Here is a 16,914-nt window from a genome sequence, read left to right on the forward strand (position 1 = left end):
TCCTAAAAAGACATTAAAAAGTTAATCAGAAGTCTATGTTATTGGGATGTTTTCCAGAAATTTGAAGGTAATTTTTTTTCAAATGCACTTCCATAGTGCAACTCTTTCACCACTCTGACCATTTAATTTTTCCTTGTGTAAGTGTCTCCAGACTTTTCAGAGGTCATTTCAACAGCAGACAGCTTATAACAAAACCATTAGCAGTTTGGCTAGCTTAAGGAAACCTCTTACTTTCCTTTTTTGTTTATTATCACTGCATGAATCTGCAGCATATGAGAGTTTATAATTTCTCAGGCTTGTTAAATTCATGTTAAAGGTCTGTTTTCTTGTTGAATAAATTTTGTTCATATAATGCTGCCTATTTCATATACTGAGTCTTTAATAGCACCTTTGGTCTATGCGCAACTCACAGATCAAAACAGAGGACTAAAATAGGGGTTGATGATGCTATTTACATGTGTGATTCCTGCTGTCTTCTTGTTAGTAGCTTTAATATAATAGAAGACCTTGTCTGTTTTGTAATTAACACATCTTTACTGGAGAGATATTTGGAAGTGATTGCTGTGAATATACTGGTTAGTAAAATAAACACAATCACACACCACTTTCTGTTATCAGACAAATTTGTGAATTGTACACATTATACTCCAGATCAACAAACTGTGATATAACAGCCAAGTAGAAGACACATTTATATAACCCTTTATTTTTCTGAAAATATGTATTCAATCTGACCTTGCAAATATAATTAGCTTGTGGGATGTGTGGATTTCAGTACCATGGATGCTTTACTAATTGCAGTTCTTGGAAATAGATACTAAATATTTGGAAGCTGCCAATACAAAATAAAAACTGCATCTTTTTGTACATCTGTCTTAGCTTCAAAATGCATAATAATCTAAAAAACAATAACTATACAGTATTTTTTTAGCATTTGCCTGGGGTCAACAGCCCATTCTAGAGTCCATAGAATGTATTTTTAGAAAGAAAATTTGCAATTATGTCCTGTGTAAATTTCAGAACAGCTATAATGAATATGATTAAAATTTACTCACAGTCTAAAATGATCACTGGACACCTCAACTCCTAGACAGACAAAAATCTGGCCTCTTATAGTCTCCACGCAGTTATTAAAAAATAATGGCTTGATGAAAATTTAGGGTATTCAGTAGCCAGACTTTTTAAGCTTCTCTTCAAAGTGTGAATGCCATCACTCTTTAGTTTCTTACTATCAGATACTGATAATACTTGAATATTATCAGTTAATCTAAAACAGTCATCATAACTTTGTGGGGTATTTAAAAAAAATTAATTCAAGAGTACTTTACACACTTGATTCTTAAATCCCTCCAATATTAAATATCCAAATAATAATGAATGAAATAGCTTCATTTTTCAAGTCCCACTATATTTTAGTGGTAAACTTCAGTTAAGCATAAGTCAGCCTTTATTGTTTAAATTTTTTTAAAAATCTAACATCAATATTTTTCCAGTGAAGAATCTATGGCATATGGTGACTATCTTTAAAAATGCATTGTATCCTTGGAATTCAAATAGCGATGTATTGTTTATGAACAAACATACCAGTGCTTAAAGACAACTGCAAAGGACAGAGTGAGGTTCTGCCAGGTGTGGAAAAAGAAGTAATGTCCCATCTAAAATCTCTTTTATCACCTGCAACTGACCTGTTATCAACTGCTTAGTTTGTTTCTAGATTCTTTAAAAATGAAATGGAACACGTGACCAGAGAAGTGCAGCTCAGGTTTATGACCATTTCGTTATTTATGCTGCCATGCACTGTTAGACAGCTACAAGTGAAGAACATCTTCTGTCCCCTGCAAGCCCACAACATAAAAAATTCAAAGAAATCGTACTTTTTATGCCATTTCCAATGAAAAGCACTAAGAACTGAAACTGACTCATGCCAAATGCATATCACTGAATTGCTGTGATTGTGAGTTTGAAGTTTGCAACATGGAAATTATTTATAAAATGTCAATTTTAGCTCTGGAAAACATATTCCTAGGAGTATGTGCATTTTCCTTCTCTATCCTTGGAGAATTATTTACTTGTGGTCAAATCTGCAGTACAACTTCAATATCCATACTGGAAGGGGAAGAGAACTACAGCATAATACATTTATCTTGACAAGTGAGGGCATGCATCCATAACTCCCCTGTAGCTGAGCCACAAGTTTTAAAGCTATATGCTTTAATGAAGATAAATGGACTATTCTACATCCACCACAGCAAAAGGAAATTAAACATTTATTACTTTTCAATTAAGTCTTAAAACTTTCTGTTTTAGGGAACGGCATGAACTCAAGTAACCTATGTAAATGGTTTTGTAGGTAAACATACAGGACTTAATTAAATCATAAGCCCAAAGGATATTACAGAACAAATTTTGGAACATTAGGATTGATACTAACAATTTCAGCACTCCATTAAAAAAATAGGAGGTAAAATATGCAAAATACGTTAATCTGGATATGCATAACCACTCTAGAAAATGTAAGAAAACAGTGGTGCACTGACAGTAATAAAACTATGTAGTTTATGTCTAGGTTTACACAGCCTGAACTGAAAACACCAAGTGATCCACACTGTCATGCAGACACAATTCAGCTCCCACAAATATGATTCTCCAAGCAAAAGAACATCAATCTTTACTGAATCAACAGTGATCAAACCCAGCACAAACATACAACTTCCTTACTCTCCAAACCAGGCTCCTATTGAAACCACAATGTTTCTGTCCAGTCAATGGCAAGAAATAGGACATTACTGTGAGAGTATCTAAATGGGCTTCCCACTGTGCATAATGTCCAGAAATGTACTCTTGATACGTCAATCACAATCACATACTGCAAAGTTATGGTATCCATTTTAGAATTTTTTCATTTACAATACCAAAGTACTAGCAAATCCAGTTCTAACAATGAAAGTTGTTCCAGGTATAAAAGATTCTGACAAAACTGTAGGTATCACATTTTAAAATACATTTTATTCTAAATGCTATCTGTATAATGATTCACAATAAATAGACGTCTATAATGATTCACAATAAGCACATCTCCAAAGTAGTGACAATACAGTCAATTCACTGTTTTGTTTAGTTGTTTTTAACTACTTTCAACTGTGTTACTTATTTTTAACTGTACCCTAAAGACTCATGAATTCACTTGTGTCTAGGGAAGACTAAGTCAAACTAAAGATCAAGACAAGTGCATGAAGTGGGGAGGAGAAGTTAGGTATATTAAAAAAGTCTTGTTAGGTGGCTCCAATCTGCTTACACTTATCACAAGCTTAATTCTTAATGGGCTATTTTAAATTTCAGACATTACACTAGTGTCTCCACACATCTCATTTCAAGGATTGCTCTTTTTCTACCTTTCTACCTAAAAACAAAGCCTCTTTAAATCCGGTGGTTAATTCAAACAAAGAAGGGAAAAAGACAAGTTCAAAGGAAAAATAATAGCACTTTGATAAAAGAGTGCAGGTTTAAAACCATGCAATATTTCAAAAAACTGGTGTAAAACATGCTCAGCTGAAGAAAATCTTATAGCTAGATGGTAATTCAAATATTCAGGAAATTAATTGTTAAATCGCTGTCTGCTATTGGTTTCAGTGTTTTAGACTAACAAGTAATTACCAAATTATGAAACCATTCACACACAAATTTGTCTTCATAAACTGGAAAGATCTGCAGCACAAAAACGGAAGTCACCAATCTGAAACAGTGTAACACACAGGCAATTTAATCTAAACTGGAACATAAAAGTAGCAAAAGAGATCAAAACTACTTGCAAATCACTATTTTTATGGTCAGCATGCAGCAAAATGACTATTATTCTGAAGAGTAAAAAAACTGGAACCAGGTATTAACAAACCTGTAATGCTCATATCCATCAGTAATTATGCAAAGGTTGTCACTTAGATTTACGAGTACCAATAGACAAAAACGGGGAAAGAGGTTGCTAAAGTAAGTCCTCCAGCTCTCCTTAGGGTTTTCATTTTCTATAAGGAGGGTAAAACAAGCATCTATCTTTCTCTCCCTCCAGCATGACAACAGTAACTTTTTTCATACTTCAAAAACTACTAAAATAACAAATGATAAAGTTCAGCACATTTTTTAGTACTTTTTGAATAAAATTCTAAAGATCTCATAAGCTGAACAAAAGAAAGCAATTTTCAACTACCAATAAAAGGAAACTGCATGCACAAAATGGTTTCAGACTACAGCCCACATTCTGACTCTTTGAAGTAAAAAAACCTTTCAATTCCAGAAGAGGTTGCTTGGACCACAGAACAAGGTTCTTCAATGATGTATGTGGCAGGAGACAGTAGTAATCAACTGAAAAGAGCAGCTACTGACAATATGCATAAAAAGGGAAAAAAACAACTGCAAGAAAAATAAAATATTGGAACAGGAATTGGCATAAGGCTGTTGAATCTCAAGACTCAAGTGGAGAAAACACTAAGTGAGATGACCTGAACTTAATGCTGAAACTGTGCTCACCACAAAGTAGGGCTAGATGATCTACAGAGATCAACTAGCATGACTTTGATTTACCAGGCTACCCAAAGGTACATATTTATTTTCTTTTAACATCTGAATGAGTTTAAGATAAGGATAAAGTACCACAGCAAAATCCTCTTATGAATGTGGCAGGATCTGGTTTTAAGCACAAGATTAAGATGCATAGCATATTTATCTGTCTGACGTGACTGAAAGAGAATTTATAAAAAAAGTTACTGCAAAGACAACTATTTTCCTCAGCAGACAATTAAAATAGAATTTTGCCATAAACCAACAGATCTTCCTACAAATACTTCAGACAGTGCCCTGATAGAAAAAAAAATATGGCTTAACAGAAATGAAAGTTTGCTGTATGAGTATGAGATTTTGCTACCAATCCTGCTAAATACCACAAGTGCCAAAAAGTTTCTCAGATGTACAAAATGGACTTCTGACAATTTTGGATATTTTATAGATCCTTATGCAAGCAATTATTAATCAAGGGAAACCAGTTAACTCTCTCAGAAGAACAAAACATTTTAAATGGTGACTTTGTTATAATAAAGATGACAAGTTTAAAACAGGTCAAAAAAGAAAATACCACCTTTTTTTTTTCATTTAACAATACAGTGAGTGCAAGGCAGTAAGTTAATGCCTTTGGAGTTAAAGCTACTATGTTACAGTGGGTTTAGTATAGTTATATTTTCCTTAAGAGGTGATGAACAGCTGCTAAGTTAAGGTCCAAAAAAACACATTTATTTTTAACATTTGGCAAAGGTTTATGGTTCTCTGTACAGACATTTCAAAGTGTATGTTGGAAATAAATATGAAATGTCAATATTTAGCTTTATTCCAGATCTTTAATGAAATTACTGCTTCTGTGAAATATTCTAAATATGTATTACAGCTTCCATTGCACAGACTGGAAAACTGGAGGGGATAAAAGAAAAGTTTATTAGTAAGTATAAAATGAAACAACAGCTAGCCAGGTTGCCCCACTGGCCATATTTCAGCATGTTTACTTTTACTTCATTCAAAGAAAGCAAGCTAAAAAAAAAAAGTCAAAACAAAGCTTTTCCTTTCTGGGTTCTGAGACCACTGATCTTCAGTTAAAACTCACTGCTCTGTTGTAAGTTTATTTTACAGACAACTAGAGCAGTATTAGCCTAAATATTGCAAAATACGGTACACAGTCATGAAAAAACCTAATTTGTGTGCAAGAATATGTATGTAGAGTAGTAAGATCAGTATTTGGAATTACTTGTCCTTCATGTATCCTGCTATATTTATGCAAAAATATCTCAGTCCTAAAATGTTATTAATGCAGTTGGCATTTAATCCACAGATCTATATGAGGGGTTTATTTTTATATAAGGATTTTCTTTTTTTTTTTTTTTTTTGCTCATTGGCTTTAAGACATAAAATGAATGGTTTGGGTTTTTTTTAATTGATGAGAATTACAGGTATATTTATTTTTAAACTGCAATCATACATCCCTGTGCTATGTAGAAAACGTGTATGGAGACAAGGCAGTTAACAAAGAAGTTAACAAGTTTTCATTTTCTACAGTAACAGGGCAAACTGCTTTTTAATGTTTTAGCTAGTCAAGGTGAACCTGAGATTCCTCATCAGAATTCACTGCAACTTCCTGACACATGAAAATAACCTCTGCCCCAGTTATTCTTCACTAGCACAGCCATGACTGCTTCACTGACCATAAACTATGGCAATTTATATGGGCATGGACCTGCCCTGAGGCAGCTTTAAAATTAGCTAATGTGCTATTTTGGGCTTTGCTTTTAAATACATCTAATTTCAGACAAAACATGCCATATTAAAATCTTCTCTACCACATGTTCACTATATTTTTTTTGCCAGACAGTCCTGCTAGTATAAGGTATAATGAGTAATGATCTTGGACTCATGTAGCTAAAGCTGACCAGTATAATGGTTACTACACCAGCAAAATTACCTCTGCAAGTGGCTCTTCATGCTGGCAAATGCAGATACTTTCCTGAAACAGGCTGAGCTCGAGCTCTGCAGCACACAAAGAGGCTCTGGGTGCCTTGGTAAGTTAGCCAGGCACATGAAGCACTGGAACCTCACCTAAGAAACCCCCTTGAACAATAACATATCTGTTCTCTCAGTTCATTGACAATCCAAACACTTTTTAGTGTAAGTGATCTTGCCAACAGGGATCATAAAACTCGAACACATTCCACATCTTCCAAATCAAGAAGTTAATTACAAGTGATATTCATAATTTGGGAGATTCTTTTTATTTCTAAGCTTTAAAGGATGCACTTGCCAGAAACATGACAGATGTAAATTTTTTTTAACATGAAACCTGAGAACGTAATTTAATCTGACTGTAGCAGCTAAAAATGTGTATGAAAAACAAACATTACAAGACTTCCAGTAATCTCAAGTACTGGCAGCAATGCCATAAGAGCAGCTGTAACTGAGAAATGCTTAGATGGACAAAAATTTATTCATATTCAAAATAAATATGCCAAGGATTACTTTATTGAAGATCTCAAAGATCGACAACTATGTCAAACAACAGTGGCAATAAAATTATTATAAAAAGAAGCACTTAGTGAGCAAGTGTGCGGTGTGACTTATTGGGAGACTTTCCTTCTTAATAGATTTAATAGCTACTGAGGTCTAAATTAATTGCTAATAATACTCTTGACAATTATATTTTGACAAAACAAAAAGAATCCTATTTCAACATTTCGACTGCAGTGGGAAAATAAAAGTTCTAAGAAAAATAAGTTAGGAATAATTAAGTGTTCTATTGCATCTTACACTCCCCCCTACCCCAAGACTACCTGTTTTTTCTTTCTTCTCTTAAAGCAATTAAAAAAGGAACAAAATTTATACAGATGTCTAATACCTTCCAAACAACCAGAAGCTAATAATTATTTTTTGCCTGTTACATAAACGTATTTGCTATAAAATTAAGAATTTTAAAAAAAAGAAAAAAACAACTGAAAAAGCAACTGTAGCTTCAGAACATTCTGCTATGAAATTAAGTGAACTCATAGCGTTTGGTATCTTTAATAAGATCTGCCTCACAGGAAATATGCTACTACAGTTTTATAGAAGATGAACACTTTTGAAATATTTATAAATTTACATGAATATCATCCATATATACCATGACGCATTTCAATAATTATTCTACAGTACAATGGGAGTGCATGCTCAAACAAAACACCTCAGCAGTATTTTAAAGCAGTAAACCACCTAGCCAATTTCTGTACGTTCTGTAGTTTTTCTAATCCACTCTCCCTGTGGTTGAGCAAAATCGAATTGCCTCTCACATTTGCAGACAGCTCTGTGAAGGTGATAATAGAGCTGCTCCCTGCTGTCATGAGGCAGGAAATAGGAAAATGGCATATGGGGCTAGAAAGAAATAAAAAGAGAACTAAACAAGAACAAAAGAGATTTCAACAAAGGACAACTATAACCCAATATGCTTTGCAAGTTAAAATCTCTTTTCATAATGATTTAACATACTTAATCATTTATCTGCGCACTTCTCAAAAATTCAAATGCTTGATATCAGCTTCTCTGTAAAGTTTTATTGCCCAAAACATTTGGAATAGAAATTTTAATAAAAATCATCATATGCAATGCCTGCAAATCAACGCATTCTCAGTACCCACATTAAGGGGCTGAACCTATTCCAATCTGTTAGTAATTGATCTCAGAATTTGTAGCCAAAATTTAACATATAAAACAACGTATACTTGGATTATTAGTTGTAAACCTGTTGAGTGACACCTGAATAGCAAAATATTAAGAGAGGATTATGATCGTTTATGTGTACTGATAGTATCAAAGATTTCTAGCCTGTTTAAGGACTACTTATGTAAGCTGCAGAACAAACTGGAAGTGATCTTTTAATTTACAGTGAAATTTTGGTTTTAATTTTTTTTTTTTTTGAGACAGTATGGGCCTCCAAAAATCAAGTACTTATACATATTTACAGTGCTTCTGTATTAAATCTTACTGAAGTACCTTAAATATAAAAAGCAAGCCTACTATACCTTTCCTTTTACACTCTGTATGGGATCCACCACCACAGCAACAGCTCTTTCTGATAAGGCTTCAAAGCTCTGTTGAGTATTGATATCTACACCAGACAACCAACAGCCAAAGCCAGGATGACTGTGATACCAACCAACTACCATCTCAGGTCTGAAACAAAGAGGACATTGAGATTTTTAAAAATATAAACACTTATCACAAGAAGAAACAGGAACATATCAGGGCATAAATTACGATGAGCCTGTGAAAAAACCACCATTAGTAATATTTAAATTACCATAGTATGGTGAAAACATGGACATGAATAAATGCGACAAAAGAGGGCTATCATTAAGGGATACATATTAGCAGTGGTAGATCATGCTTTCAGTTTTTCACCCTGTTACCACACCTTCCCTGAACCAGTTTTTACCCTTTCAGCACTTGAGTAAATATCTACTCTTTAACTCCTTGGCGTCGAAGGTTGAATTTTCACGGCAGAAAGTCCATTTCAGACATGGACAACGGGAACCAACGGTGGGAAAGGATTAAATATCAATTAAACCAGCAGTAGAACTAGGAACTCAGTCAAAAAGCAATTTGCACTGTTCTGTTCAGCTGCTGAGCCTTTTGCTAACATTAATTTTGAAGTTTTTCCCACAGTAAAAGAATTTGAGCAAGCAGACGACAACTGTTGAGAGGTAGGAGTGAAATAAAAATTTGTTTAAATACTAGGATCTTTTGCAAAATTATTTTCCATTTCTTTTCATTAAAATTGCTCATGAGTAACCTACAATTTCAAAAATTTAAAAAATTTTATTTAAAGGGTTAAATTAAAAAATCAATCATTTAAGCAGGTGCTGTGTAGTAATCGCCAATGCTAAACTGAGCAGCATTCTAATCTTTCTGGGTGATAATCAAAGCTGTAGGTTTAACAGGAGTGACAATCTCCTGACAATTGAAATGCATGAGGGGGACTGAATTACATGCTATGCTACTCACCTAATTTTTGGGGCAATTATTTATTTTTAAACATTATTAATGGCCCTTAGATCACAAGTTTTGCAGAAAGGCAGCCGTTTCTTCTAAAAACCATTGAGGGAGTACTTGTGACTGTCAGCCCTCTTTCCAGTGCCTTACCTTCCCGTCTGTTTCAGCATATCCAACATTTTTGCTTGAAATACTGGATCAACTGCCTCCACACTGACACCCTAATTTAAAAGACAGACAAAAATTATAGTAGCTGTACATGAAGCAATATTATTAAAAGACAGAAAAAAATCATAGTAGCTGTACATGAAGCAATATTATCTTTTAACTTGTAACTTCACACAAACAAAAATATTCATAAGCATCTGTTTAAAAAGGCAACCTGAATACTTTAGTACTACATGACAGAACACCCTTAAATGCAAAATGTAATTTTTAGAAATGTATTTCAATGTGATTTTTTAAATGCTGAAAGATTATTCTGAATTGCTATTTAAGTAATCTTTACTATGAATAAACATGATTAAATTGACATAGGAATTCACCTTTTTCTCCTCTGTTTGGTCTGCAAACAGTGGCCTGTTGTTTGTCCCAAGTTCAGCTCTACACGTTTTATTCAAGATAAATATCACATAATGACTTTCTGCAGATTTTTATATTATGCACATGAATAAACTCAGGACAAAAGAATTTGAAAATTTCATTGAGTGCAGCCCTGAGTTGAGACAGGAATTATCCCATGCCTGTTTCAAGAATGTTTAATTCCAGTTACACAAAATAAAGCACCATAAATTCCAATCATGCCCCTTGACTCTTCACCTCTTTAATCTGTTCATAAAATATATATTCTTACTCAAAATTTAAACACTTCTTTTTTTTTTAAATCACAGAACTAACATTTAAGAGACATGCAACTAAGATCTGTTTAAGAGAGCAAGTTTGAAGTATATAGCACCATCACAATTAAGGACATGACACACTTCTAATCAAACTTTTTACATTTTGAATATTTCTGCTGGCTCATAGTATATGAGTTCTGAAAGCTATCAATTCGTAAGTCTTATAAGTCATGTAGTACACTATATATACACAAAAAGGACATAATATCTGCATATATTGCTATAAACATTTAAGTACTAGCCTTCACTCAAAAAGAAGTTTTGACTACATTTCTTTTTACTGAAGCCCTTTAACCATTAGACTTGTTTGTATTATAACTCACAGCTTATACCTTCAGATTGCTTCAATGAGGTAAAGCACAAAAACCTTTTAAAAAATAAATTTACCCTAAGGAAAAAAACAAACAAACAAATAAAATTATCAAGGTCTAGATGTGAAGTACTCACCGTTCCAGACTGTGGCATTGCAAAAACATCAATCACTCTTACAGTATAATCATCAACAAATTCCCCAAGCATCAGACCCATAACTTCCATAGGGACACCAGCACGACCATGCTTCAACATCTGGAATTAAGACCAAATGACACCATATGTTTAACAGAAGGTTAAAATCTGATTTGAGGTAGTTTTTTCAGCCTTTGTTGATCTCTAGCTAATTTGCAACTTGTAGCACTTTTGGAAAATGAAACAAACTATAAAATAGCAAAAACAAACCAAACAAAAGAGAACTAATTAAAATAAGTTTCTCAGGGCTCCAATCAGTATTAATTTGTTTTTAAAATAAGTCTGACCAGCACTTAGGCAACACGAGTCCATTAACTCTGGACTGCTGCCAGGTGCTCTAAGTCCAGCATTATACTCAGACATAGTATGTACACAGAACACTTACTTTCAGCAGTGCAAGTGAAGAGATATAAACCTGTTCCGCTGTATCGACTGCAGGAGCATCTGTTGGTGGCCCCTATAAAAAGAAGAAACAATTACTTTCACGATCATTGTTATTCTGCAATTTCTAAATATTTTCTTTTGTTTTGCATATTGCAAAACTTATAAAAATGCATATGTAATTGTGACTTAATAAGTTAGAGGTAGTTGTTACAAACAAAATAAAAAATTGCATACCCAATCCCCAAACCCTACTTTACAGCACTGTCATTAACATTATTTTGTAATAGGTCACCCAGTCATCATCCTGTCACCCCCCCCACCCCAAACAACACAGTCTAAAGAGCAACCTTATCAGAGCCAGTCAAATATAAAGCAGGCAAGTGTTACACTGGATACAAACCTGTTACAAGCCATTCAGCTAAGAGTCAGATAAGTTTCCATTAGTCAGCCTTGCTGCAATGCTAACCTTCGTCAGCTGTAAAATATGGCCAGTTCTCCAATTAACTATGTGTTTCTTACAGTGGTGTGAATGTAAATGCTGCTGGGCTAGCATGATTAACTGGCACCAACACAAACAGCAATTTCCCTTTGCTTCATCAGCTTTCAGCTAAAGAGGACTTGCAGATAAAGGCTATGGGAGTACTTTGCAGATACACTGGTACAGTGAGAGAAAAAACGGACCTCTGATCCCTAGGTGGAAAAGCTGTGAACAAAATACTTTGCTCTTTGCCTTATGAGTAGTTATTCAAAAATTAGCACAACTGTCCCAGGTGTGAATGATTGGTTGAAACAGGTTCCGTGTACTGTTGAAATTGAAAAACACAGGAGGCAGCAGTTTAAATGTCCCTTTCTTGAGGAACAAGAGAAATATTGCTGTTATATACAGAATTCTACATGAGTGTACCTCGTTACAGCAAATTAACAGCAGATTCATTACTTTATTACCAAATTTCCACTGAAAAGACAGTTCACTTCTACATAAGGTGATGCAAACTTAGAAGGGAAACAAAGCAACTATGGAAAAAAAAAGATACTCCACATCAAGTTAAAAGAGGAAAAATGGTGCCTTTACCAAACACTTTACAGATTTAGAACTTTGATTCCATAGTTATAAGAAAAACTGTGGAAAATAACTTTTGAATAAATTCTTAATTTTTCACTTCAAGTGAAAAAATTCAACATAACATGCATCCACATGACATCAAACAAGATACAGCGATCAACACAAGCCCTTACTTCCTGAAGATAAAACCGAATATTTAAGTAATCAACACAGTTATGGTTTTTTCCCCCTTAAAGTCAATGAATCTATGAGTTCTACATCCAAACTTTGCATTTTGAAACTCACATATATGCATGGATCTGTCAACCATACCCACTTCCTAAAAGTTTCAAACCTCTATTTCCAACTTTAATACTGCTGACCATCATCTCTCAATATCTGCCTTTCCTCACTTCTTACACTCACTCTTCTGCCACTTTGGTCTTTTCATCAGCCATCTTCCAGCAGGTTTCCCTGCTTTTCACCTTCCACAGTATTCTCACCAAAAATCCATTTTTCATCAACCTCACCCCTTCATCAAGTATTTTCCTGGCCTAGCCCCAGACCAAAAGTTAGATGCTCCAGTTGAGAAGTGCTCCTCTAGCACCCACACTGAAACACTCTAAAAGCAGTTCTTCAGAACATTTCCCAGAACCAGATGGACAGAGCACCTGCATCACTTATCCCGATTTTTCTGCAATTAAATTGACTGGCAAAGCTTCAAATGCCCAATCATTTTGCAATGCTGTTCCCATGTTTTTTTTCTCCATAAACATGTCAGTTTACTTTTTAAACTCTATCTCTCCCATTTTAAGTCTATTCACTTAGAAGTGTTCACTTAAAATTTGGAAAGCACAAAGACTCATGTTTCCACTTAATCAGTGCAAAGAAAAAAGCCCAGGTAACCTGAGTTTTAATTTTAAAAGTAACTTTCTAGTTTCTTAACAAAACCCTTTTTCATATGCAGTGCTCTCCCAATTTTCCACCAGTTGTAGACCAGAGATGGTCTGAAGGGAAGATAAAAACAACTAGTAACCTTGTGCTTTAGGAAGAGCCCTAATACCCATGCTGTGATCACCAAATGATTTCTACATTTGTTCCAGATTTTGTTTAACATTTCACTGTAAGCAACCATCCCATTAAACCATTCAATAATTTTTAAAATAAAGACTAGAGTAATAAAAATCTTCCTCAGATTAGCACAAAGAGTTCCATGATTTCTGGAAGGCTAATCTTGCTGTTTGACTGAAAGCAGCTTCTCAAAAATCAGGAGGCTTGAACTCAAGCTTACTCCACAGATTATGGCTCTTGGATGAGCTCTCCTCTATGAAATTTCTAGTGTTTGTTAAAATCACACTGATACCTGTCCTGCACCTGAGGCATTAATCAAAGCTCTGTCCTCTATATAGCTGCCTGTGCCCTCAATTTATAAAAGCTTATTATTCAAAATTTTTCTCATTTTAGAGATCAGTCAGTAGATTCACCATGTACAGGGAGAAAACAAATATTAATACATTTTGTTTCTGTAACAAGGCAAATGAATAGCCTTTAGTTTAACTGAAGGTAGGAACTAAAGCAGGATGTTCCTTATATTTCCTTATGATTTCTATATTCCTTGGAGCATCCAAATGCTCATTTACCTTGATGATGGTGCAGAAGAGGGCATACCCAATATGATACTTCAACAAATCTTTAGGCATTCTATGAGATAAAATAGGAGTTCTTTTCAAAAGTTACGTTGAATTCTCATTGCCAGCACCCACAGTCAACAATCTATTTTCAGCATAGGAAACTCTGCTAATTAATAAAGGAATTCTTCATTGGTGCAAGCCAACTTGCTTAACTTTTGCTATTTTTTTAAAGCCATAGTATCCACTGTGGAGGATTTTACATACTAAATGTGTTTAAATAGATATAAAATTTACTACATTAAGGATTAGGAGGGATCAACAGCATACTTCACTGCTTCATTTTAAGCACATGCAAGACACAGTAAAAATATCAAACATGAGTTTCCACTCTTACCATGCAGTTCAACCAATTTACCTGAACTTGTAAAAATTAGCTAATGGTAGTACACAAGGCAGGTTTGTTAACTCTCAGTCATCTTATAAATACACAGCACATACCAAGTATTTCCTTGGTCATTGATGCTTCTTTGTGTGACCTCACTATCTCCTTTCCATCTGCTCTGTTCTTCTTATAGATTTTAATTACCAGCTAGATTATGGGAAAATTTAAGTCCTCATTGCATCGTACCAATTATGTGTATTAATTTTCATGTTAATATTCCTTCTTTTGTTTTGAATACCAATTACAATGAACTGCTCAAAAGAGTACTGAAATTCAGGAATTCTGAGGAGGAAATAATCTGTAGGTCAAGTTTCACATTATTTTTCTACCAAAGATAAACTGCCAAATATTTGTATTTCTACAGAAAATTCTAAATCAAAGTCCATCAAATTCTTAACATAAAACCTTCAAAGATTTAACAGATAAAGTCAAATAGAACTTCGGTCTTCCAAGTAGTTTTCTTGACTTTAGATAATTTGAAAACAGAGATATTTGGAAACTGGAACCAATATCTTCTATCTCTGATCACCTCCATTTCCACAAATGGCTGATAATGTAACACAGCCCTGGAGTGACAGCCCCAGCTTCCCTGTGTTAGTTACACAGTATGTGGGAGCCACCTCTGAGTTACGTGTTTTGAGATCTCTTTGGCCTGATTCTGGTAGTCTTTCACAAAAGTTTACGCATTTCTTTCATCAAGCAAAGAAGAAGAAAGATTTTATTAGCTAATCTCTACATGGAGGCAAATATTTTACACTGACCCTCCACAGCATGTGCTATTACCACTGTTCATAAACTTCACTGCCTGCCAACTTTAACAAAGAAGCACCAACCTCATGAAGCAGAGCACCAAATTAAATTAACTGGTATCAGGAACCTAGACAAGAAAGTGTTTGCGTCTGCAATGCAAAAGAGCTGTTAGTGTTCTTGGTTACATTATCATATTCAAAGGGCAGCTTTCTCATTGCATAGTTTTGGAAGACTGTCCATCTCACTGCAAAAAAGTGAATATTGCATACCGACAGCTTTATTGGAGTCTTTCTTGGAGAACTAGAGAAAAATTACATTTGGAAAAAGCAAGGAATACTGAACATTATTTTTCCCAACTATGCATGTATAAGCTGGATACAGTAATTATTAAAGAACTGCTGTAAAAAATTGTTGTGTGTTATTGAAAAATTGATGCTTCTTCTGAATCAACTCTATGCTTCCAGTCACTGAAATGATCTGCCTGATGGCCACGTCATAAAGCCAACCAAGCTTCAGGATTGTTTTTGTTTAGAATGGCAGAATTCCAAGTTCAATAATACTTGATAACATTAAGTTATCAAGTATTAAGACCACTATTCAAATTTTTTTTTTTAGTAAGACTTGTAAGGGAAAAATAATTGCATGCAAGTTATGGACAGAAAATTACGTTGTAATATTAAATTATGCTACTATTTTTGTTTCAAATAGTTAAAGAGATGATCCAATATAAAAAGCAGTCCTTTACTTGGGTAACCCTTGTTGACGAAGTGTTAAAGGCATTTGCCATTCTTACAGGATAAAAACTAACGCCTTGAAGTGTTACCTACTCAGGCCTTTTAGCAAATTTGTTAACACTTTTAGGTATATTACTTCACCTTTCTCTTAGTGTGAACTGATATAAATTATTTAGCCAATTTTATTATTAAATGTGAACTAAAGTGTCATTTTAGAGCACTGCTCTTTATTTGTACTATTTTAGATTTATTTAAATAGTTACAGAAAGCAGACTTGATTAATTACACAAGGAACTGAGAAATATTCCACAAATGGATACACTTTCCATTGTTTAAATGTATCTTAAACACTGCCCTGGTTTCATGTTAATAGCAAAAAGATGATTTTGAAATACATCATACCTGTTTCTAAAAAACCCAGTTTTGCAGTAATAAAAATCCAAAGGCAGTGAACTTAAGTGCTGTAAAGCATATCTCAGCTTTAATGCACCAAACAACATATTACTGTGTAAAATAAAAGAATAATTACTACTTCCATTTATTTTTGTACCTGGAACAATTTAAGCATAAACATAGGACACAAGCAAACAATGACTGCTATCATGTTTTATTTCTTTCCCAGTAAGCTAAGAAAGAACCTTTTAATAGTTTAATTTTGTGAGTATTAAACAACTAGTGTGAAAAACAAGCTGCATGTAAACTATTTCTACTGCCTCTGCTTCAATGACTAGCTGAGGCAACCTGTTATAGGAGGTGTTAATTGGCAATAGGAGTACAAGTCAGAAGCATGTTCCCCATCGTCCTAACCCAGCAAGGCTAGGTCATTAAAGTGGAAATGAATTCTTTCATGCCGACTTAACCCTTTCACTACATATTTTCAGCTGTTATATCCAAAGACAATTGAGAAAGATCAGCTAAAAAAAAAAAAAAGACAAAAAGTCCCCTTGGAATACTTTTGAATTTATTCATCCCACAA

General features: G+C 34.2%; 1 protein-coding gene across 7 annotated transcripts in view; it reads right to left on the bottom strand.

Annotated features, from left to right (window-relative positions):
- PSMD14 (proteasome 26S subunit, non-ATPase 14) overlaps positions 1-16,914 on the bottom strand; it is a 46,215-nt gene that overhangs the window by 12,556 nt on the left and 16,745 nt on the right. For all 7 annotated transcript variants that reach the window (XM_064434738.1, XM_064434735.1, XM_064434733.1 and 4 more), the window contains 4 exons: positions 11,341-11,412; positions 10,896-11,015; positions 9,700-9,770; positions 8,580-8,730 (listed from right to left, as the gene is read on the bottom strand). In XM_064434738.1, coding sequence (XP_064290808.1) covers positions 8,580-8,730; positions 9,700-9,770; positions 10,896-11,015; positions 11,341-11,412 — 414 coding nt within the window. The remainder of the gene's footprint in view (positions 1-8,579; positions 8,731-9,699; positions 9,771-10,895; positions 11,016-11,340; positions 11,413-16,914) is intronic.

The sequence above is a fragment of the Passer domesticus genome, chromosome 10 (assembly GCF_036417665.1).
Source record: "Passer domesticus isolate bPasDom1 chromosome 10, bPasDom1.hap1, whole genome shotgun sequence".
Lineage (NCBI taxonomy): Eukaryota > Metazoa > Chordata > Aves > Passeriformes > Passeridae > Passer > Passer domesticus.